This window comes from Oncorhynchus tshawytscha, linkage group LG25, assembly GCF_018296145.1.
Source record: "Oncorhynchus tshawytscha isolate Ot180627B linkage group LG25, Otsh_v2.0, whole genome shotgun sequence".
In the NCBI taxonomy this organism is placed as follows: Eukaryota; Metazoa; Chordata; class Actinopteri; order Salmoniformes; family Salmonidae; genus Oncorhynchus; species Oncorhynchus tshawytscha.
This window is the reverse complement of record NC_056453.1, coordinates 8,509,570-8,533,987: the sequence shown is the minus strand read 5'-3', so window position 1 is coordinate 8,533,987 and position 24,418 is coordinate 8,509,570. Positions and strand designations below refer to the sequence as shown.

General features: G+C 48.3%; 1 protein-coding gene across 2 annotated transcripts in view; it reads right to left on the bottom strand.

Moving 5' to 3' along the window:
• Positions 1-685: 685 nt before the first annotated feature.
• LOC112224138 (helicase SRCAP) overlaps positions 686-24,418 on the bottom strand; it is a 29,638-nt gene continuing 5,905 nt past the window's right edge. The window contains exons 4-32 of one of the 2 annotated variants that reach the window (XM_024387476.2): positions 22,584-22,838; positions 22,238-22,423; positions 21,726-22,065; positions 19,590-19,774; positions 19,340-19,418; positions 19,126-19,215; positions 18,754-18,930; positions 18,307-18,518; positions 16,620-16,797; positions 16,376-16,512; positions 15,805-15,974; positions 15,320-15,512; positions 14,966-15,102; positions 14,512-14,698; positions 14,076-14,403; positions 13,613-13,834; positions 13,273-13,437; positions 12,946-13,095; positions 12,310-12,816; positions 12,085-12,227; positions 10,502-10,812; positions 10,099-10,301; positions 8,319-8,488; positions 7,876-8,072; positions 7,633-7,747; positions 7,413-7,538; positions 6,924-7,106; positions 6,742-6,825; positions 686-6,608 (exon numbers count right to left, since the gene is read on the bottom strand). In XM_024387476.2, coding sequence (XP_024243244.1) covers positions 2,229-6,608; positions 6,742-6,825; positions 6,924-7,106; positions 7,413-7,538; positions 7,633-7,747; positions 7,876-8,072; positions 8,319-8,488; positions 10,099-10,301; positions 10,502-10,812; positions 12,085-12,227; positions 12,310-12,816; positions 12,946-13,095; positions 13,273-13,437; positions 13,613-13,834; positions 14,076-14,403; positions 14,512-14,698; positions 14,966-15,102; positions 15,320-15,512; positions 15,805-15,974; positions 16,376-16,512; positions 16,620-16,797; positions 18,307-18,518; positions 18,754-18,930; positions 19,126-19,215; positions 19,340-19,418; positions 19,590-19,774; positions 21,726-22,065; positions 22,238-22,423; positions 22,584-22,838 — 9,810 coding nt within the window. In that variant the 3' untranslated portion in view covers positions 686-2,228. Of the gene's footprint in view, positions 6,609-6,741; positions 6,826-6,923; positions 7,107-7,412; positions 7,539-7,632; positions 7,748-7,875; positions 8,073-8,318; positions 8,489-10,098; positions 10,302-10,501; positions 10,813-12,084; positions 12,228-12,309; positions 12,817-12,945; positions 13,108-13,272; positions 13,438-13,612; positions 13,835-14,075; positions 14,404-14,511; positions 14,699-14,965; positions 15,103-15,319; positions 15,513-15,804; positions 15,975-16,375; positions 16,513-16,619; positions 16,798-18,306; positions 18,519-18,753; positions 18,931-19,125; positions 19,216-19,339; positions 19,419-19,589; positions 19,775-21,725; positions 22,066-22,237; positions 22,424-22,583; positions 22,839-24,418 lie in introns of both variants that reach the window. The other variant, XM_024387475.2, reaches the window with a different exon arrangement.

Here is a 24,418-nt window from a genome sequence, read left to right as displayed (position 1 = left end):
ACAGGTGTGCATTTCAATAAGCTAATTAAACAGCATGTTCAATTTAAGGTGCACCTTGTGCCGAGGCCAATAAAATGTACAGTTTTGTCACAACACGATGTCTCAAGTTGAGGGAGTGTGCAATTGGCATGCTGACTGCAGGAATGTCCACCAGATAATTCAAAGTAAATTTCCCTACCCTAAACTGCCTCCGTTGTTTTAGATAATTTGGCAGTACGTCCAACTGACCTCACAACCACAGACCAGCCCAGGACCTCCACATCCGGCTTCTTCACCTGCAGGATCGTGTGTGGGTACTTTTGTCTGTAATAAAGCCCTTGTGGGGGAAAAACTCATTCTGATTGGCTGGGCCTGGCTGCCAAGTGAGTATGCCTTTGCCATGATGTGAAATCCATAAATTGGGGCCTAATGAATTTATTTCAGTTGACTGATTTCCTTACATAACTCAGAAAAATCTTTGCAGGTTGCATTTATATTTTTGTTCAGTATACATTTGCCCCATATGCCTACATTCCAACCAGCAATATTAATCTTACAACAAATCCTGCATGACACCTAAATGAGATGTATAATACAAGTACCGTGCACAAACACATTTCCACTTTAGTCATTTAGCAGATGCTGTTTTCCATAAATTAGTCAGTTGATTCAACTACGGTAGGTAGTAAGACATCCAAACACCCAATACATTTTTGGTCTTTTTATTCAACTCATTGTCTATTAATCTTTCAAGTAAAACGATGTGGAATTACAAGGGAACAGAGGAATGTAACAAATGAAAGACATCAAGATAACAAAATAAGACCATTACCATATTCCACCCACCCATTCACTCAAAACAGCACCCTGCCCAAAAATAGCTTTTCCAAATGCAAGTCCTCAAAGTAAATTGACAATATATAGAGCCACCTGGAACTGTACCAGTGTTTTATTCACATGTTTTGTCCAAGTACTTACATGAAAGAGGTGCAATGAAGAAATGACAATAGTAAAAAATGATATAGAATTTGATAGCACTGATGCATAGGGTGCTTTACTTGTGATTTACAGAAGGTGGATTTTTTAAATATTTTTTTGTACTAATGACGACACCCCAACGTCAGGTACTTGACAAGGCAAACTGGGATCTCCGTCCACCTGCTCGGCCTAATAGGCACTCATTTTATTCACAAGGATTCAATCCCCTTTTAGATCATCTCCATGACGTTGACCATAATGTCTGACTGACTTTGGAAAGGTGAGGAGAATTAAATCAAAGTTCTGCTCCTGTTTCTGCATTGCCAGTAAGCAAAATAAGTACTATCTTCAAGATGCAGAAGCTCAAGAAAGACATACATATTTAGAGCTTGAAAAATGCATTGTGTGAGGTACCAGGAACATAGTAGTATTTCGATTGAAATTGATGTAATAAAAATACCACACAACGATGCACTCAAATTATGCTGAGGACATGTCTGATGTGCGAATAAAAAAATGCAGGCTGGATTTAAAAAGGTGGGCAGAAAATCACAAGATAGGGAGGCCCAAGCAAAGACCAACTCCAGCATAGTGCAGCAAAGATCACATTTACAGATCTGCTCTCTTCCCATTTCCCTGGAAGAAACCATAAAATATCCATCACTTATCAACTGACTGGAAACAGAACAGTTGACAATATGTCCAGAACCCAACTGTCTAAAACCTTCATCTTACGATACAACTGTCACTCACAAGCTTATTTTGAATCAATAACCCTGGCAGCGAATAAACTCTGTACATAGGGCACAATTTAAACCTCTCTCGGACACATATACATCTCTTAGTATTCCAGTCTTTTTAAATGTTTTACAGTACATAGTGTGAACTAACAATTTACTCACTCGCAACAAAGTCCCCGCAGTCAAGTCACTGTCTGCATGAAGTGACACCTTCAGGACAAGCAACACCTCACCTCTGGAATGGCACTACCATGGTGCCACCTTTCTCTTTGCACACAGTCTGGCATCCCTGAGCCTTTCCCCCAGTTGATGATGGCTGATGAACTGGAGAGGAGACCAGCTTTAATGTGGGTTGGGGGGGAGAGGGGCCCAAGAGGGAGAGAGGTCACTGACCTGCACAACACTCATTGTTCTGCTCTGGTCTGTCAGTGTAGACAAAGCAGCAACTTTAGAGGTCATTTCTCCTCTGTTACAACCTACCCCTCTATTTTTCCAGTCAGAATCCCTCACTCCTCATCTCTAGTCCTCCCATCATGTCTTGTTGTGTTGGGCTGAGGAGGAGCGGGTGTTAGCGGCTGGTGTGCGGGCCTGAGCCGCTGCCATAGCCGCCACGCTGCGCAGCACCCTGTCCGGGGTGCCCTCTCCAGAGCCGGCGTTCCCTTCCTGGGAAAGCCTCTCCCGCTTCTGGGCGTGCCTCTCCTTTCTTTCCTTCCGGGTCTCCCTCCCACGGCCCTCTCCTTCCTTCCTGTGGCTGCGCCTCCTGCCCCTCTCGGTGCTGCGTTCACGTTCACTGCCGGAGGAGGGTGCTCGTGAGTGGTTGCGCCTGGGCCCGGTGCTCTGGGAGCTGAGGCTACTGCTGCTGCTGCTCTGGCTCCTGCTGCTGCCTCCACCACCATCGCTACTCATGCTGCTGCATGCACTGTGGCCCCTGGACGAGCGCGTCTCCCGCTCACCCTCCTCCTTTCCCTCGGACGGCTTCTTCTTTTCCTTATCCTCCTTTTTGCTCCCCCTCTTGCTGTTCGTCTCCAAGGCCGGGACGAGGGGACCAGGGCACTGGCGGGTGGAACGTGCAGCGGTGCGGCTTGACTGGGTTGGGGTTGTCTTGCTGCTTCCTACTTTGTTGTTGCAGTTGGTTGGCGGAGTGGCAGGTGCACTTTTAGATTTGGACTTCTGGTTCTTGTCAGAGGAAGCAGGAGAAGTGGCATTCTGCCCACTGGTCTTAGCCGCAGGGTCTCTCCTGCTGCCAGGGGTGTCGATCCTGCCTCGCATGGCAAGGAGTTTGGCTGCAGCGTTCAGGGCTGAACACCTCTTCCCTAGGACCTCTGGCTGGCTAGAGGGCACACTGTTGGACTGGGGTTTTCTCTCTGGGGTGGGCTGAGGAACAGAAGATTTCCGGGTGACTCTCACAGAGGATGTCTGGCTGCCAGACTCATCAGTACCGGTGTTGTTGGACACATTCCTGCCCACACGTTCAGAGCTCCTGGCGGGTCTTCCATCCCCCTCGGTCTCCTGTCGGCTCTGGGCTGAGCGTGTGAGGAGGCGCTCCTCCCTGGTTTCAGAGGTGTCAGAGTCTGAAGAGGAGGACCTGGACTGCTTCCTTTGAGTAGCATTGGTGAAATCATTCTCTGCCTTTCCCTCCCCCTTCTCTGGGTCAGAGGAAACCTCCCCTCGCATCTTCTTGGCAGGTGCCCTCTTCTCTGCACCCTTCTTGTGTTGGGCTGACCGTGTGGGAGTGGATGTGGAACACACCGAGGAAGGAGAGGAGGAGCGCACAGACTCTTGACTGCTCTGGCGACTGAGAGGCCTCTTCTTGCTGGTGGCTCTGTCATCGCCGACGCTCTCCTCTACCTTCTGTTTATCAGTTTCTTCTGGCCGAGGAGCCACTGGGGCCTCTGGGACAGTCTCTTTGGCTTCAGAATTCTCCACTTTCCTCTTTTTCGGTTGAGAGTCACTAATCTCCTCTTCTACCTCCATGTCTGTTATCTTCTCGGAGTCTCTGTTATGGGCAGTCTCCACTGGAACCAGGCTTTGGAGCCTGCTCTCGGTGACAGCCACAGCAGTGGAGATGCTGGACGTAACAGGAATTTGGGCTCGGGGGGGTACTTGTGTCGAACTTGGAGTGGATATCTGGGTGTGGATTTTGGTGGTGATGGGTAATTGGGAAGGGGTGGGGTTTGGTGTTGTGGTAGTGGCTGCAGTAACAGTTCTGGTTGTGGTTGCTGTGGGGATGGTGTTGAGAATTGGAACAGAGGTTGTGGTGATCGTGGTAGGGACTGGTGTGTGGGTTGGTTTGACGGTTGTGGTAGGATCTGGTGTAGCAGTTGATGTGATGGTTGATGTGGGGGTGATTTTGGTAGAAGTTGTTATGGAGGTTGTGGCAGGAGCTGCTGTAACGGTGGTGACAATTCTGGTTGGGGCTGCTGTGGGGATAGTGTTTGGAATTGGAACAGAGGTTGTGTTGATCATGGTAGGGACTGGTGTATGGGTTGGTTTGACATTTGTGACCGTTGTGGTAGGGTCTGATGTAGCAGTTGACGTGATGGTTGGCGTAGGGCCTGGTATGGGGGTTGTGGTGGTGATTTTGGTAGAAGTTGGTATGGAGGTTGTGGCAGGAGCTGCTGCTGCGGCGGCGGTGGTGACAATTCTGGGTGGGGCTGGTTTGGAAATTGTGGTTAGATTTGCGATTGAGGTTGTGGTGGGTTTACTAAGTGTTGGTAGATTAGTTGTGACAACTGTGGTAGGGACCGGAGTAAGGGTTGGTTTCACATGTGTGAATGTTGGTGTGGGGGTGCTGGTTGGAGTAGAGGCTGATGTGGCAATTTTTGGGATTTGGGCTAGAGCTGGAGTAGGGATAGTGATTTGGGCAAGGGGAGGAGTGGAAATCTTGTTGGGGGTAGAGGTGAAGATTTGTGTGGCAGTTGTTGTGAAGATTGATGGAGAAGTGGAGACTGGCGGTGAAGTGGTGACTCTAGGTCTTGAAGTGAGGAATTGGGCCAGTGTTGAAGTGAGGACTGCGGTTGGAATTCGGATGGGACCAGAGGTTGACCTTGAGGCATGAACAAAGGTCATCCTCGATGTGGATACTGTGTGTGAGCTTGGGGTGGAAACTGTGGGTGAGCTTGAGGCAGGAACAGAGGTTGAGTTTGAGGTGGAGACAGAGATTGGAATTGAGGTGGGAACTTGAGTTTGGCTTGGCGCAGGAATAGCAGTTATGGTAAGGACTTGAGCTGGGCTTGTCGCAAGGATAGCAGTTGGGGTTGTGGTAGGGAACTCAGTCTTAGTGTCTACTTTTAATGTTGCGGTGGAGTCCTCAGCTTTGGTAGACGGAGAGGCTTGGCTGGTGCAGACAGCAGAGCTGGCCACAGTTTGAGGCTTAGTGGGGGCAGACTGGGCTAGTGCCTTTGTGTCTGCAGCAGCAGTGTCAGACAGGAAACTAGCTTGGCTGGTGGTGCTGGCAGTGGGGGCGTTCGAGTTCTTTCCTGCACCCACTGCATTTTTGCACCCAAAGTTTTTGCGGGGACGACCTCTCTTGCGTTTTGCGGAGAAGGGGGGGCTCCTCTCCTCACTTGGTAAGTTAGGGTGGGGAGGGGATAGATGCTCTGGCTGGGGTTCCACCACCCTGAGGGGAGTCTTGGGGGGTCGGCCCCTCTTTCGTTTCAACGGCGGGGTCGAGTTAGCAACATTAGTGCCCGAGGACGCGGTGCCTTCATTTCCTGGCTGAGTGTCCATTTTCCTGTGGTAGTTCCCTCCTCTCCCTCGGCCCAGACCCTGCTCTCCTAACTGAGCCGCCACGCGAGACTCACTCTCAAGCCGCCGCCGCACCGGCAGGTTCCTCAGCACCGGCATGTCAGGGGAGTGGTGGGGTGGGGAGTAAGGAGGGTAGTTTCTGGCAGGATGGGTGTGTCTTAAAAGGTCCTCTGGGAGGTTGGTGATCTTTGAGGAGTATTTTGAGGCCGTCCCTTTATCTTTCTCTTTGGGGGACTGGTTGGTTTTGTCAGGGGCCTGGGATGTAGCGTCTCCGCTTGGCACGTCTGAGCCTCGGCCCGACTCTGCGTGCTCCAGCTCCTCTGATGAGCCTCCTCCCGTTCCGCTGCCTCTCCTCCTCTTCCTGGGCTCCTTGTCCTCCACCACTGTCACCAGGCGACCAGGGAGCTTCCTCAGGACCTTGGCCGACGGGGAATGTTCCGGGAGGCCTAGCAGGACCTCCCCGTCGGCTGACTGGCGCTTGCGTGGCGACCGGGAGAGAGAGCACACCAAGGGGGGAGACAGGGACTTCTGGTCCCTGCTGTCATAATCCCTGGCCTGGGCAGAGTATGACTGGTGGTCCACCGGACACATGGAATCCGAGGAGACACACTCTCCCTGCTCCCTCCTGGGTGACTCAGTGTCCGAGTCCCCTGGTTGTGTCAGTGGTTTCCCAGCTGGAGGACTGGTGGCAGTGGAAGGCACTGAACTGGAGTGGGACTGGGTCCGGAGAAGTGGCGCTGCCGCCCCGGATATGAGACTGGAGTCTCGAGGAGAGGCCGTGGTTGTCGCTGCAGGTTTGGCAGATTCCTGGAGCCTTGATGAGGTGGTGTGGACCCTTGGGTGCTCTGTGTGAGCCGGGGTGGTGGTGTCTTTGGTCCCCCCTCGTCCTCTCTGAGCAGAGCGGAGTCTTTCAGGCACTTCTCTGGGGGTTGGTGTGTTGGGCTCTGGGGAGGCCATGGTCCCTCGGAGCCTGCCGCTGATCCTGGTGGAGGGGGCGCCTTTCTCTTTGTGTTTGCGTGGGCGGCGGCCCGACCCGGGAGTGGAGGGCTCCTCTACTGGCTGTGATGAGAAGTCCTCGTCGTCGTTGTCTGAGGAGCCTGCTTGCAGCTTCAGGCCCTCCTCCTTTGCCTGGTCCAGCCCCTTCCTGGCAGCCTCCACCTGCTCCTGTAAACACAGAGCAGAGCGATGGGCAGTCGCTAGTGATTTTTATTTTAACTCAGGTCTGTAATAGGGTGAACCAATTAAACATGGACACATGTCAAGCTCTCTTAAATGCACTGAGAAATAGCAATCTTACCTCGGCTTGCTTTAATTCCTCCTTGCACACATCCTCCAGTGAATCCTCTAGGAAGTTCATAGCATAGCGTTCTATAGGAGTTAGCTGAGACGTGGGGGAAAAAGACAGGCGGTCAGATTTGCTCCACATCGTCAAATAACAGATGGGATAGGCCAAAAACAGGGATATTGAGCAACAATCACCTGCTCCACAAGAGCCGCTATCTCCTGCTCGGCCTTGGAGAGCTCCTCTTCTTCTGGGTCCCTCCCTTCACCAGCCTCGTCCAATGGGATGGCCTCGTTGAACTCTGCCAGTTCAGCTACCTGCTCTGCTTTGGCTTGGGAGGCGGCCACTATGTCCTCCTCATCCTCGGCACGACACAGGGCCTGTGGCAGAGAGAGAAAATGTGTTTATGGGAACAGTGCCACCTGGAGTAAGATGTTTGCTGACTTAAATAACACAATCATTTGACCTCTAATAATCAAGTTTATTCATTGTATTTTTAAAGCTTGTTCGTATGGAGTCCGTGCTGATCCAAACACTCAGGTGCTAGTCTCTGGGTCTCTTCCAGACTCCTGCTGCTGTATGTTGTGGTATAAACAGGCGTCTATGATCTGAGAGACACCTGCTCTGAACACACCTGTAAACCTTCTATACATCCTGTTATTGCCAGTGTGTTGGTTGTGACTGACCTGCTCCAGGATGGTGGTGCTCTGTTTGTTGACAGTCTCCTCTTCCTCAGGCTGGGGCACAGAGAGCTCCACGATCATCTCCTTCTTCTCCCCCTCCGTCACATCAAATAGTTCCCTGATGGTTTGCTGAGAGGAGAGAGAGGAGCGTAGTTCGTTTTTGAACTGCCCTCAAGTCAGAGCAAATGGACGACGTCAAAGACCAGTGTCAGTGGAGACGTACCTGTCTGAAGAAAGCAGTGGTGAAGTTGCCTCCTTCGATCGCCATGTCTCCCAGCATCCTCTTCTGGTTGGCCTTCTTCAGGATGTTCTCCTCCACCGTGCGCTCACTGATCAGCCTGGAAGGGGGTGGGGGGGAGAATAGTCACACCAGACGTTCAACACATTGTCATACTTTCGGAGTCGAAGTACGCGGACAACTCATGCTGTTTCTGGAGACTTTCAGGGGAGGGTTTCAACTGGGCACCTGTAGATGTGGACGTCGCGGGTCTGTCCGATGCGGTGGCAGCGGTCCTGGGCCTGGGCGTCCATGGTGGGGTTCCAGTCACTGTCGTAGAACACCACAGTGTCGGCGCCCGTGAGGTTCACCCCCACGCCGCCGCTACGCGTGGACAGGATGAAGCAGAAGATGCGGCGATCAGCGTTGAAGCGATCCATCAGGGACTGAGAGGGAGAGAAAGATATATGATGGACACAGGAGAAAACAAATGTTTTTGGTTTTCAACCGACAGTCAGCATCCGTTAGCAGTTTCAGCACAGTGTTGAACTCCGGGTCAATTCCATTCAACTCAAGAAACCAAATAGCTGCAAAATTCCTTCGGGAATGGAATTGACTCCTACTGACTGAGTTGCTGAAGACCAACACAACAACAGAATCCCATAGAGCTCAGGAGTCATAGCGCCACTCACCTGTCTCTGCTCGACACGGGTGCTGCCGTCCAGGCGAAGGTAGATGTGCCCATGGTAGCCAAGGAACTGCTCCAGCACGTCCAGCATGCGGGTCATCTGGGTGAAAATGAGCACGCGGTGTTGGCCCTCCTTCAGCCGTCGCAGCAGAGTGTGGAGCGTCTGCAGCTTACCTGCACGCACACACACACACACACCACAGTGTTATTGTCCAAAGGCTGTATTGAGTTAAAAGCACCCCCCTCAGACAAATGCCTCAATGTCTTCAACTGAAAGACACGCTGCTCTGGAGAACTGAACCCAGAGACACAGAACCCGAGCAAGTGAACCCAGAGAACCCGTTCCGACTCATCATCGAAGTAAACAACACTTCTAGTTGACACAGTGGCTTTTCGTGTCATGGTGTGTGCAAACACACAGCCAAACTGATGTGAGGTGCCGGAGTTCAAATTCCTTAACAAATGCCAAGCTAAAACAAGACAAGTTTCCTAAAAGACTCTGCATGGTCAATCCAATGTCTGCAATGGCCGGACCGCATTTGCTGCAATGCGGCCCCCGCAGAAGTCAGAGCATTCATTTATCTTGCGATCTTTCAGCAAGCTTTCATACGCATCCAATAAATTGGTCTGCACCGCACCACTCGTAGTTATTCAGAGTTACAGTTCATTAAGGAAAATCAGTCATTAGGCCCTGATCTATGGATTTTACATGACTGGGCAGGGGTGCAGCCATGGGTGGGCCTGGGAGGGCATAGGCCCCCCTCAGACAATCCCACAGGTGAAAAAGACAGATGTGGAGGTCCTGGGCTGGCGTGGTTACAGCTCTGGTGGATATTCCTGCAGTCAGTGTGCCAATTGCACGCTTCCCAAAAACATTAGACATCGGTGGCAATGTGTTGTGTGACAAACATGCACATTTTAAAGTGGCCTTTTATTGTCCCCAGCACAAGGTGCACCTGTGTAATGATCATGCTGTTTAATTAGCTTCTTGATATGCCACACCTGACAGGTGGATGGATTATCTTGGCAAAGGAGAAAAGCTCACTCACAGGGATATAAACACATTTGTGCACAAAATTGAGAAATAAGCTTTTTGTGCGTGTGGAAAATTTCAAGGATTTTTTCTCTTCTTTTCAGCTCATGAAACACGGGACCAAAACTTCAGTTATGTTTTCCAGTGTATATCCAAATCGGATTTTAGTAACCGCATTGTGGGCTTGTTACTATACATCAAAATCACCATGACGGTCCTAAGAAATATCAACTTCAAACACGTTCTTAAATGTCAAAAAAAAGACAGTAAAAAGATGTCATAAGGAATAAGGTTTTGAAGTGTCTGTCCGATATCTAGAAAATATATAAATATTATTTTGTAACACATTTTGAACCACTTTAGGGTAGGAACAAAACTACCTCCACACTGCCATTGATTTTTTAAAACCTGTAACAGTTACTTTTAGACAAGTCCCGTGATAATTGTGGGGGGTCATAGATCATAACGGAGAACACCATCGAGTTTCACAGTGGGATCACATTAGTTTGTAAACCAAACGGTTCGGATGCGTCCAAACAAGTTGGCACATCAACGGCACCGACTTCAGACAAGTTCCCTTGCGCTTGAGACCACCATAGTGTTCGTGAGAGTCTCCCCTTTCCATAGTGTTCATTTTTTAACTCTTATATTTTTTTAGATTGACGCACTGGTGTGTCAATCGACTCTAGGGTGTTAAGTCCTATGTTGTATACTGAAAAACAAGTGTGATGTCGGAGGAGTGGGGCCTCACCGCAGTCGTACTGGATCAGCCTCAGGTCAGGGAAGTGGGTCCTCATGTTGCACTGGATGCGGTGCAGACTTCGTGTGAGCGGGGCCACCTGGGAGGAGAGCAGCGAGGTGAACATGGCCTGCTTGTGGCTCAGAGATGGAGGGGGGTGGCAGCTGTGCATGGTGATGGTCGGAGCCTCCACCGGTGGGATCACAAACGTAAACCTGGAGGAGTAGAAAAAAAAAAAAAAAAAATCAGGTAGGCATCACAAGAAAGATAAACAGAAAGTGTTTGAAAACAGACACACCGGATTTAACTAGTGAAGGGCTTGGTGATTCGTTTTTTAATTTTTTAAACAGGTGTTAGTGAAGGGCTAGAACGTCTCGTGATTCCATACAGTGGAAAGCAGCAGTCAGTTTGTTACCTTTCTATCACATCTTTGAGCAGCTGCAGCCTGTCCTCAGTGGTGTGGATGGCCTCCCTCAGGGCGCGGCTTTGGTCCCAGTAGTCCACGGTGCTGTGGGACTGGGCGAACAAGCAGGCGGTGTGGCCCGAGCGGCCCCACTGACCCAGGGCCCTGGGGGCCGGAGCAGGGCAGGAGACCGGGAGGAAGGTGAGGAAGTCCAGCACCTCATGGCCGTACACGGGCATGGCGCTGCAGTGCAGGTCATTGATCCGGATGATTTGGGCCAGGCGGCTGTCTCGCTGCTTCTTGCGGCTGTCTGCCAGCCATGACTGACAGGGAGGAAAGGAACAGTTTGTTAGTTGATAAGACAGAAACAATTAAAGAGGAGCTCCAAAGGACTGAAAACAACCTTGTTCTTTTTTTTAACCTCCCGTTTTGGACTGAACGCGTCAATGTATGGCTCATACATGAATAATAAACCATCTGCAGTTCTCTCCCAGCGGCAAAAGGCACAGAATCATATTTTTACTTGGAATAATTTAGTGCATGAGAGACACGCTCGTTCATGTAGTGAGTGAGCGCACTGAAATGAGTGGGATTGCCTTGCTACATGCACTTAACATCAGTTATTTTGATCACAGCAAAAACACTTCAATCACATCCTTGCATCATTCTCTTTCAATAGGCTACATTTATCTGGAAACCAAGCAGAAAATGATGTGCGCTATTGATGGTAATGTAGCCAAACAAATACATTAGAAGACAATTGTCAAACTAATCAGAAACACCATGTGTCTCCTAAATGCTGCCGCCTGTATCTTTCGTTTGAATTTTGGAATATATTGCGGGAATCACAGGCACACACACAACTCTCGAGAAATGTATACTGCAAATTTCACCTACTTCAAAAAATAAAGTACCTTTCTGTTTTACAACCATCCATCCAAATCAAATAATTTCATGCCATCTGTCCTTATAAACATGCAGACAGGTATTCATTCCATGATATGTAACAATCCAACACTGCAGTTGATTTTCAGCAATCATAATTTATCACGTACGCAAATGCAATATATAAATTATTACACAACTTTCAAGGAGTAGGACATTTGATGCAATCATAAGTAAGCTATAACTTTTCCATAAGTATACAATTACATCCTCACAATTGCTTTCTTGCCATACTGGTCTGTACAACAAGGAATTAACCACAACCAAACTTTGAGGGACATTGGGCGAGTTAGTTTTACATGGCCCAGTGTCAGCACCAGGCCATGCAAAACTAACTCGCCCAATGTTGATTGGCAGGTGGAATGATGTCCAATGAGGTTGCAAGGTTAAAGTGGGAGGCGGGATCAGATCGGCACAGCATTGTCAAAAAAATATACAAAAAAGTTATGAAGTCTCTTTAAAGGAACATGACAGGAGTCAGGTTAAGAATTATGTTGTGGACTGATGACTGACATAACTCAAGAAGGTACTACTGTAGGATATGCTAGAAAATATGACAACCTCATTACTACCTACATGGTGATTTAAACAAGTAGCAAGGGGGGGGGGGAGAGATTAGTAAAAGAAAAAAGCAGATGTAGTGGAAGTACCATGTAGAAGGGAGAGCGAGGATGTGGGCGAGGTTGTGCCCGAGGTCGAGGGGGGACAAATCCACCAACATGAGACCCTGATTTAGGAACGGCTGATTTAGTGTCGCTGCTCTCCTCACGTGTTGACAAAGAATTCAGGCGAGCTAGAGAGGAGAAGTGACTTGTTCAATACAGGGATTGTAAATACAGAAACAGTTTTCAAATGACTTGCATTCTTCAACTCACCTTTCTGTTCTGTGCTGGTTTCTGCTGGCCCCTTTACTACCTTCAGCACTGGGCAAGGGGGCTCAGGCTGACTGGGGGCTGGGGTAGGGTTCTGAAGGGGGACAGGAGTAGGGGTTCGAGGAGGGGCTGGGATAGGGATTCGAGAAGGGGCTGGGATAGGGTTCTGAAGGGAGGCAGGTGTAGGGGTTCGAGGAGGGGCTGGGATAGGGATTTGAGGAGGGGCAGGGATACGAGGAAGGGCTGGGGTAGAGGTTCTAATTGTGACCGACGTAGGGGTTCTAGGGGGGGCCAGGGTGTATTGAGCAGTGGCGGGTCCGGGGTGGCAATGTGCAAGGGGGGATCTCAGAGCAATGTTGGTATTGGCATGGTGGTGTATGGAGGGTGATGCCTGGGGGGCTACGCGTGGAGAAGGGGGCACCGCCAGGGTGGGTACACCTCCTCCTTCCTTACTTGACTGGCGTACCACGATCTTCACGATCCCAGAGCTGGTCACCATGGAGGAGGGCACTGGAGAGGAAAGACGAGTAAGAACATGACCATCCATGAACCGTTTAAAAAACAAGTCCAGGGTAAAAGACGGCTAACCAGAGAAGATCAGATCAGTGACCGTAGTCTTGAAGGGGGACGCTACTGTACCTTGAGAAGCGTTGAGAGGCAGCTGGATTTCCGAGGGTGCGGGAGAGGGGGTGGCAGCATGGGTGTTGGCTGAACTGAACACTGCTACCTGGGCTGGCTGGCTGATGAGGTGGTGCTGCCCTCCGCTGGTCACCAGATGCATGAAGTTACCTGCGGAGCCCACTGTAAGAACCCATTTAGACACTCCTGTCAGCGCAGTATAGGATAGATACTGTACCACTAAATTGAATAGAACACAAAGATGGCTGCCTATATCAACACATTCTAGAGTTTTATGACATGGGCCATTCATATGATACTTTAGTTACTGTTAGGATGTGAGTGGACCTTGTACTGGGCGTGGAGGGGCCACAGGGACCTGGTGGAGCTGGGTTCCAGACAGGGTGAGCTTGTTGCCCTGCAGCTGGAAGGTAACAGGCTTACTGCCCTGGCACGACGACACAGGACGCCCAGCCAACGAGGCCAGGTGGGCGATACTCACTACCTCCCCAGCTGAGACGGAGAAAGAGAGAGTCATTAAAGAAATGCTGACGAGGGTAATTTCACCAGTAGGAATACCATTTTTTTTTTTTTAAAAAGGTAATCCAGTGCATTTTCAGTTTGTTATTATGCACTGTTCACACACATTGGTTGCCCGATAGTGTTTGAGAGAATGGCAGGTACTCACAGGGAAGTCGGGCCTGCATGTCTGGGCTGAGCAGAACCCGTTGTGTCATGACGTTGCTGGAAGTAGGGGTGGAATGGGTGGCGGGGTTGCAGGAGGCGGTGGGCGAGCGCACGGCCAAGACTGGCATTGGGGAGCCAGACCTCACAACAGTTCCCACCGCACAGGGGCTGCTGGGGTGCACAGGCGGGCATGAAGGGCCAGTGGGTGCCACTGAATACACCGCTGAGGGTTCATGGAAACAAGGGAAGAGAAGACAGGATTACTTTAGATCTGGGTTGTGTAGAATACAATAGTTTGTCTGTCTGTGTAGAAGTTTCCACAAGAAACGGAACACATGTTAAAATCGGACCGTAAGAAAAATAACGGGGGAAAAAAACACTTGGATCGTGTTGATCTTTTCAATGTCAAATCAGCAACTATTCATGTATTATTTATTTCTAAATCCATGCTATTTAGTACTAACCTTGTTGGACTAGAGGTGAAGGGGTGAGGGTTGGGGTCACATCCTGGATGAGACGGGGCCTTGGGGCCTGAGTAGCAGGGGTGACCGGGCAGGTGAGCCGAGGGTTGTTCACCACCAGCATTGTGCAACCATCAGCCTTAGGTAAGGGCTGGAACATCCTGTTGACCTTCATACGGACAGGTTTGGGGCGGGGAGGAGGGTCGGGGGACTCCATGACCTCCTGGATCAGCTGGTGGCTGACCTTCCGTCGGGGCAGAAACACGTCGGCCTTGTACCTGGACACGCTGCCCTCTAGACCCACCAGGTCAAACAAAGACAGGTCACCGCGCTGAGGGACAGAGGAGTGGAGGGGTTCGGTTATGGAGGTTTAGATACATATAAAATGCATTTTATATGCATCTAAAATGTTTATATGTGCATACACACACACACTAACCTTGAATGGGGAGATCTCCAGGGCTCTCTGTACCAGGGAGGCCGTGTGGAAGACGATGGGCTTGGTGATGAAGGGGGAGTGGATGGGCCGCGGGTCAAACAGGTTGGGGTGGTTACACACTTTACGGAGCTGCATCAAGATGTTGATAACAGACATGAAGTGACCGCTGGCCAGCGTTTCCCGGGTGCTAAGAGAGAGAGCGATAGAAAGGGAGAGAAATACAGTGAGATGACGAAAAAGAAAAGGGGAATTCCTATACAATGCTAACTAGTAGATGATCTAAGCAACAGTAGCTGTTTAAAGTACAACATCATAGATGTAAAAACATTCTGGGAAATGTTAGAAATAGGACTGCACAGTTCATTAGCTAATTACTGGCAGATTTTCAAACCAATGAGCCCTCCTGCAATGCATTAATTTGCTTCCAGTAACACCCTTGTTTATAGATACTTACGAGGCCTGTGCCATGAAGTCATCGTAGAGGAAGCGCTGTCTCTTGGACAGACGGCAGCGCACCACATGCTCATATTTTTTAGGCATCTGCTTCTCCACATCCACCTTGAGTCTCCTCAACAGAAACGGCCTGAGCACCTGGAAGGGAAAAACAAAAAGTGGTGATATGTCGGGTTAGGGAACAGAATAGATTTCAAAACATCTCAAATGAGCACAAACATCTAAAACAGTTCATGGTGATAAATAGTACATTCTTATTTAACAGATATGCTGGACCCTCCTAAATATTCAGACCAATCCACCCCCCCCTTGACCACCTGCGTGTTCCTCCATCTACGGCAGCCTGAGTTCTTACCTTATGTAACCTCTTGACCAGGCCCTCATTGTACTCCTGGCTGCCCTCGATCATGCCGGTGAGTGGGTTGGAGAACCACTCCTTAAACTCCCGGTGAGACTGGAAGACGTGGGGCATGAGGAAGTGCATCAGGGACCACAGCTCCATCAGGCTGTTCTGCAGCGGGGTTCCCGTCAAGAGCAGGCGCCTCTGACTGGGGCCAGGAAAAAAAAACATAGAAGACGTTATAATGACCAGAGGTTGCGACTAAAGATTTTTGTATTCTACTGGACGAAGAACTTTTAGCTTTTGTTGTCATAATTTTGACTGATATTAGTAAAGGAAGAATGCAGAGAAATGGAAGCACTTGTCTAAAGGTTCTTAGAAAACGCTATAAGAATCCTTTGCGTTATTATTATTATTTATTCATTCATAAATTAGGATTCAATGGCAACAGTTATACTGGCCATCTATAACCATCTCCTCCCTCCTCCCTTAGTGCAGACCTGTTGAAATTGAGCAGGCTCTGCCAGCGCTGGGACTTGAAGTTCTTGATGTTCTGGGCCTCATCCAGGATGAGGTAGCGCCAGGACTTGCGACGGAAGGCCTGGTGGTCCTGCAGCACCAGCTTGTAGGAGGTGATGCACACATGGAAGGCGTTGGGCTTGGTCCAACCCTGAAAAAAAGAGGACGTTTTTATTAGCTTATCGAAAGGATCTGGCACTTGAATTGATCCACTTCAAGTGGGCCAGGGCTTTTATCCACTTCAATATGCAAGGCTGACTTTTTGTTCAGTTGGAATGAGACAAGGAGCACCAGAAAGGAGATGAGGCAGCGCCAGTGAAGATTATTTTGGAACTCGCAAGGGAAAAGGATAAGAGGTTGCCAAAGAAATACCTGGAGGCAGGAGCTTAAGGCAGACAATTAGAAAAATCGGCAAAGGGTGAAACAAGATGTAGAGGACTGCCCAGAACAGAGTGCGCTGGAGAGAGGTCATCGTAAGTAGCGATAGTCCCGAGTTAGTAAGTGCCAGTGACGATTTGTATCCATTTACGAGGGGATTTGGTGATTGTTTACCTGTCTCTTGAGTTTCCTCTCCTTCTGACTGCCGTAATAAGTGAGGATTTTGAATCCAGGACACCAGCGCTTCAGCTCCATCTCCCAATTCAGCATCACACTGGTTGGCACGATAATAAGATGGGGCCCCCAGTTACCTGAACAACCAACTTGATTTAGTATCCGATATATAGGTTGTGTACATCTCTTATATTGTCCTGGTAAAACGTTGAAATGTTAGTGTATGAATGACTCAATGTCTTACCCTTCTCACAGGCGAGGTGAGCTAGCAAGGCGATCGTCTGGATGGTCTTCCCCAGGCCCATCTCGTCAGCCAGGATGCCGTTGAGCTTCTTCTCGTACATAGTGACCAGCCAGTCCAGGCCGATGTGCTGGTACTCACGCAGCTGGCCCACCAGCAAGAACGGAATGGGAGTCTTAACCTATTGACGAAGAACAAACAATAAAGCAAAAACAGGTTTAGAAATGTTGGCAAAAGTATATTTAAAAAAAAAAAACTTTAATATCCCATTTACATAAGTCTTCAGATCCTTTACTCAGTACTTGGGTTTGACACTACATTCTTCTCTGCAGCTCCTCTCAAAGCTCAGGTTGGATGGGGAGCATATCTGCACAGCCTATTTTCAGGTCTCTCCAGAGATGTTAGATCGGGTTCAAGTCCGGGCTCCAGCTGGGCCACTCAAGGATATTCAGAGACTTGTCCTGAAGCCAATCTTACGTTGTCTTGGCTATATGCTTAGGGTCATTGTCCTGTTGGAAGGTGAACCTTCACCCCAGTCTGAGGTCCTGAGCACTCTGGAGCAGGTTTTCATCAAGGATCACTCTGTACTTCGCTCCGTTCATATTTCGCCTCGATCCTGACTAGTCTCCCAGTCCCTCCCTCTGAAAAACATCCTCACAGCATGATGCTGCCACGCACCATGCTTCACCGTAGGGATGGTGCCAGCTTTCCTCCAGACATGATGCTTGGCATTCAGGCCAAAGAGTTTAATCTTGGTTTCATCTGACCAGAGAATCTTGTTTCTCATGGTCTGAGAGTCCTTTAGGTTCCTTTTGGCAAACTCCAAGCAGGCTGTCATGTGCCTTTTACTGTGGAGTGGCTTCCATCTGGCCACTCTACCATAAAGGCCTGATTGGTGGAGTACTGTAGTGATGGTTGTCCTTCTGGAGGGTTCTCCCATCTCCACAGAGGAACTGTGGAGCTCTGTCAGAGAGACCATCGACCACCTCCCTGACCAAGGCCCTTCTCCCCTGATTGCTCAGTTTGGCTGGGCAGCCAGCTCTAGGAAGAGTCTTGGTGGTTTCAAGCGTCTTCCATTTAAGAATGGAGGCAGGCCACTGTGCTCTTTGGGGACCGTCAATGCTGCATAAATGTTTTGGGACCCATCCCCAGATCTGTGCCTCGACACAATCCTGTCTCAGAGCTCTACAGACAATTCCTTCGACCGCATGGCTTGGTTTTTGCTCTGACACGCACTGTCATCTGTGGGACCTTACATAGACAGGTGTGTGCCTTTCCAAGTCATGTCCAATCAATTGAATTTACCAATCATGTTGTAGAAACATCTCAAGGATGATCAATAGAAACAGGATGCACCTGAGCTAAATTTTGAGTGTCATAGAAAAGGATCTGAATACTTATATAAATAAGGTATTTATGTTTAGAATATTTTATCAATGTGCACATTTTTTTTTATATGGAACCAACTCCATATTAACACCCATGATTTTGGAATGAGATGTTCGACAAGCAGGTGTCCACATACTTTTGGTCATGTAGTGTATTTTGCTATTGGAGGACAGGCTTATTGTAATGGCTAGAACGGAATGAATGGAACAATATTAACCTTTCCCTTAAGTCAACTACAAACTAATAGCAAAGGATCCTTGTTCGATCATCTAGCCAGTGTTGTAGGGCATGGGTTACCCACCTTGGTTGTGGCTAGGGTGTAGCCTTTGGGTTGCAGGCTCTCTGCAGTAGCAGCAATGTGGCTGATCTCCTTCTTGGGCCGCGGGCCTGTTGGGAGAGGGGGACTGTGGTCACCCTCCTTCAGCAGGATTTCCATCCCCTCGTCGCACTCATCTTCATCACTGTCCTCTTCATCATTGTCAATGACCTCTTCCTCACCACTGTCCTCATTATCTGGTGAGTGATTAGGTGAGAAGAGGGGTAATGCAGTGAGCATGGTATAAAATCAGGACAAATGCACTATCTTGACAGTCAAATCCATAAGGTAAAAGGCCCTGGGAAAAGTAGGTTTTTGGTTTGTAGGTCCATCTACAGTATCAATTCAATCTGAAAGCTCAGTGTGAAGCTCCGTAGAGTTTTCACTAGGTTAGAGAGCAAATATGTTCTGTTTTGTTACAGTGGGCAGTACCTGAGGTGGTGATGTTGCTTTCCACGTCACTTTTGTCTTCCTCGCTCTCCTCTTGCTCGTCTACAGAATTTTCAGACTCATCGGAGCTGGCAGGAGAGGCGGATGCCGAGGGCTCCTCGAAATCAGAGGCATACGCTCCTTTGTACTTCTCCAGCAGCTCCTCCACAGTCATGTCACCTGGGAGGGGAATTGGAAGAAAATGAAGTTTAGAATGGTCTTGAATAATGGACGTCATGGCAACAGATAGGAGTAGAAAAGTGGCTTGTGGAGCTTGTAATGACAATAGCTTAAAAACAACTAGACAGCACATTGGACTCAACATCTGTGCAGCAGATACAGCTGTTATACTATTTTAGTAGTGTGGGAGGTTACCTTCTTTGGCCAAGTCATCCAGCTCGCCCGCGTGATCAGCTTCCCCCTCCACCACCTCTTGGGCTGCGATGGTGTCCTCCTCATCTTCAGCTGAGCACCACAGACAGGGACAAATAATTACACAATTACTCACAACCAAGTCAATATATTGACAAGTGAGCTACTTTACATGCACATAACATTCACTGCAATTGGATAACAAGGCCTCACTTACCATCCTCTTCATTGGCTGTGAACTCTGCGTCTTCGTCCACTGTTGTGGACGAATTGTCTGAGCACTCTTCTTCCGATTCCTGTGGAAGAAACAAAGTCAGTCTCCACCAAATAACAACATTTACAACATTTTAAAGTATGAACAATTAGGTTAATGTGCATCAGCTTATACAAAGGAAGGGCATGGGAATGCAGTACGCATGTGTTTGAGTGAGGGGCTCTGCCCAGTCTCCTGTTTCAATGGTACCCACCTGTGAAAGGGGCCGTTTGAGGGTGCTGAGCAGCTCTGCCAGGGACATGGTCCCCTCCTGTCTTAGCAGCTCAATCTCCCTCCTCTGGGTCTCAGGGTCATTGCCATCCTGTTCCTCCTCCACTTCGATGGTCTCCTCATCATCCTCCTCCTCCTCACCACCACACGGAGGCTCAAAGTCTCTGTCTGCAGACGGAACGAAGGAAGAGAGGAACGTTAAACCTGGTCTCCAATTGGCCAGTCTGTTAAGGCACCTGGGCTAGAAACTGTGCAGGACACTGCATCATGCTTATTTGAACAGCATTGAACAGTCTCCAATCTCTGGCAAAGCTTCGCTTCCATTATGCTAACTACTAAGTCACATCTGATGACTGGAATGTCACTGCACTTCAGAGATGCAACAATTGCATTGTTTCTAGTCCGAAATTGAAGGCAGGAGATGACAGGCCTTTTGCATTGGGCAATTCCACCATAACGGAATTACACTGAGAATTAGTTTTGCACTTTAACCCATAAGAGTCTAAGCCCGGTCTAAACCGGGGTGGGTTCTACTGAGCTACAGTGCTGTGAAAAAGTATTTGCCCCTTTTAGAATTGGCTCTACTTTTGCATATTTTTTTTTTATACTGAATGTTATCAGATCTTCAACCAAAACGTAACATTAGATAAAGGGCAACCAGAGTGAACAAATAACACAACAATTACATACTTATTTAATAAACAATGTTATGCAACACCATTCAGTTGCTGTGAAAAAGTAATTGCCCCCTTATACTCAATAACTGGTAGTGACACCTTTAGCTGCAATGACTCCAACCAAACGCTTTCTGTAGTTGTTGATCAGCCTCTCATGTCGCTGTGGAGGAATTTTGGCCCACTCTTCCATGCAGAATTGCTTTCACTTAGCGACATTTGGGAGTTTTCGAGCATGATCTGCTCGTTTCAAGTCCTGCCACAACATCTCAATTGGGATTAGGTCTGGACCAAAACTTCAAATTTGTTGCTTTTTAACGTTGACTTGATTGTGTATTTTGGATCATTGTCTGACAGAGCTTGAGAGGATCTGCAGAGAAGAAATGGGAGAAACTCCCCAAATACAGGTGTGCCAAGCTTGTAGCGTCATACCCAAGAAGACTCAAGGCTGTAATTGCTGCTAAAAGAGCTTCAACAAAGTACTGAGTAAAGGGTTTGAAGGTCTGTTGTTTTATACTTTTGCAAAAATGTCTAAAAACCTGTTTTTGCTTTGTAATTATGTGGTATTGTGTGTAGATGGATCAATTTTAGAATAAGGCTGAGACGTAACAAAAAAACATGGACAATTCAAGGGGTCTGAATACGTTCTGAATGCACTGTACATGTTCATGAGTCTCCTCTTTCTACAGTGGGGTCATATTAGTGTGTAGCCCAAACTGTTCGGACGCTACAGACAGAAGTTGTCAGATCGGCTGTACCGACTTCAGACGAGGCCCAAGACTCTTGTGGGGGTTGTAGAGCAAAACGGAGGCAACCGTCATGTGCGGTGGATTGAGACGCATCCAATGCAAAACAAATATATCTCTAGCTTAAAATTGACCGATTTTTTAAAAATGGGGATAAATAAATAAAAATGCTAATTAGATTTCCGCAGTGGCGGGGGTCGCTGGACTGGCGTCACTGAGTCTGACAGTTGCTAATGGAGACTAAACAGAGGCACACTGAAGAGTACTAGTGTACACCTTAGCAACTGAATCTTACAGAAGATGCTTTGGGTCAACAATAGCAATTAATTGCATTTTAAAACAGTGCTTTTCACAAAGTCTCAAAGCAACACATCCATCACCAACGTGGCATTTTGCACCAGGATGCACAATACATCAGCTGAAGTAAGAGCAGTGGCTACAACAACCTCCTTATGTTGTAAATTATTCATGGTTCTCTAGTTATACCAGTGAAGGCTGAAGAGGGGAGGACGGCTCATAATAATGTCCGGAATTGAGTTAGTTGAATGGTATCAAACACATGGTTTTCATGCGTTTGATACCATTCCATTCACTCCATTCCAGCCATTATTATGAGCCATCCTCCCCTCGGCAGCCTCCACTGGTATAACTAGAGAGCCTGAATGGTGGCAATCTGGATACTCAAGAAACAGTTCTCACCATCTTCATCCACAACAAGTGGAAGAGATTTTTTGGGTGGTGAGGGTGCAGGTTCACTGTTCCCAGCCGGTGCCGTTTCCAGGGCCTGACTGAGGAGGTCAGAGTATTTCTCTGTCTGGCCCACGATGAAGTCCAGCTGGAGGTCCAGAGCCTTCTTCCTCTTCTCCTCTAACCGGGACTGCTGCTTGTACTGCACCACCTTCTCAACACTGCTCCAGAAGGCCCGGACCTCCTTGGCTATGTTGGAGGCGACTCGTCTGATTTTGGCATGCTCATCCCTCTTGGCCTTCTCCTCCTTCTGCCGCAGCTCCTCGTGATGTCGCATCACCATCCGCACCACCTGGAGAAACATGCATATTTAATTGAGTTATTTTGAACTTGTTGGACCTAACCTGAAATCATGGCAGTGGTTAAGCAAACAATAGCTAATACCAATCTCTCTGCAATATGGATGCCACTTTGGAGGGATGCCAAGTGGTGTAAAATAAAAGTGATATAAGAGGGTTTCTTACCTTCCTGGCGACCCCTCTCTTCCACCTCCTCTCCTGGGCAAAGTCGGCCGAGAGCCACTGCATCTCCTCACACAGGTAGTCCCAGTGAACCTTGGGCCGGACCGGCTCCGTCAGGCGGGTCAGTCGCTTCATAGACCAAAAGCCTTCCCTCTTCAACGCTACGGTCCTGCCCTCTATCTCTGCCTCCTACAACACATAGTTCACATCCGGAATTATAGAAATAAAGCAACTCAGATTGACCCAGTCTAGACAGTTTATTAAGTGAAAAACTATTCACAGTTGACAATTTGGAACAAAGGTCAGAAGGATGAGCAGGAGACCTGGTCCAAATCAGAACCCGACTCACGTGTTTGGCTAGTTCAGCCATGTCTGCGTGACGCTCCATGCGGGGTCGATGGGGAGTGACAGGGTCCGATGGGGAGGAGCCTCCTGGGCCAATAGAGGGCGGAGAGAGGAACCTGCCCTGGGCACCTCGGAGAATGAGGGGAGTAGTGCTGGGAGTCCAGTCAATGAAGGATGATAGGCCGGGAGAGGGGGATGAAGTGGATGAGGAGGCGGGTGACAAACTTTGCGTGACCCTGTCTGCTATCCACTGGCGTACCTGTAAACAGAGGGAATGGCAGCGAGAAGGAAATGAGGACTTTTGAGCAGGACCATAACAAGATTGCCTCTGTTCCAGTAGGAACAAACATGCATAGATATCACAGCTAAATCTGTCTCAAACATGTTGTATATCAAGCTATCAACAATTCTCTTTGATACCGTAGGCTATACCTCAAGAAATCACATGCTGCATTGAAAACAAAACAAAAAAAAGTTTACTATTCTGTAGCCTACACCCATACAAACTTTGCAGTGTACACAACCTGCTATCTCATGTAATCATTCAGTGATCAGCAAGCATCCTGCAAGTGTGATCTATTGGAGCGTCTGACACCCACCACTTACCTTTGAGAAAAGGGCCTTTGTCTGGCCTGCTCTGTCTCTGCTCATGCTGGAAAACATACATGGCGTAAAACGTGGCCAACTTAATCACTAAAGCAGAACACTGCATATGAAAGATCACTGCATGAAACAAATGGAGAAACAATCTTGAGAACTGAGAATGAAATGCTATAATTGGAAAACAGTGAAAACATGCTGAAAAAGTTTTCCTGGCATCCGACAAACCCAGATTTGTCTGTCAGACTGCCAGATGGTGAAGCATGATTCATCACTCCAGAGAACACATTTCCACTGCTCCAGAGCCCAATGGTGGCGAACTTTACACCACTCCAGCTTACGATTGGCATTGCACATGGTGATCTTAGGCTTGTGTGCGGCTGCTCGGCCATGGAAACCCATTTCATGAAGCTCCCGACAAACAGTTAGTGTGTGACGTTGCTTCCAAGAGCAACCGAGGACAGAATTTCAGCACTCCGCGGCCCCGTTCTGTCAACTTGTATGGCCTACCACTTCGCAGCTCAGCCGGTTACTCCTAGACGTTTCCACTCCACAATAAAATAACTTACAGTTGACTGGGGCAGCTCAAGCAGGGCAAAATTTGACGAACTGACTTGTTGGAAAGGTGGGATCCTATGACAGTGCCACATTGAAAGTCATTGAGCTCTTCAGTAAGGCCAATGTTTGTCTATGGATTGCATGGCAGTGTGCTTAATATTATGGTGTGGCTGAAATAGCCAAATCCACTAATTTGAAGGGGTGTCCATATACTTTTGTATATATAGTGGATATTGCAGCACCTACACAGCCAGCTACATTTTTCTACATTTAATTAACCATAGCCATCAAGCTCCAAAGTCTTCAAAACTGAAAAGGGAGTTTATGTTCTCTCTACTACTGCACAGCAAGCAGTACCGGTACTAGGTCCAAAAGGCTCCTTAACAGCTTCTACCCACAAGTCATAACACTGCTGAAAAGTTCTTCAAATGGCTACCCGGACTATTTGCATTGACCATCTCTTTTTTTTTTTTACGTTGCTGCTACTCGCTGCTTATGATCTATGCAAAGTCACTTTAACCCTACCAACATGTACAGTACCAGTCAAAAGTTAGGACACACCTTTTGGAACACCGAAAGTGTGCAAAGCTGTCATCAAGGCAAAGGGTGGCTACTTTGAAGAATCTAAAATATTTTGATTTGTTTAACTCTTTTTTGGTTACTACCTGATTCCATGTGTTA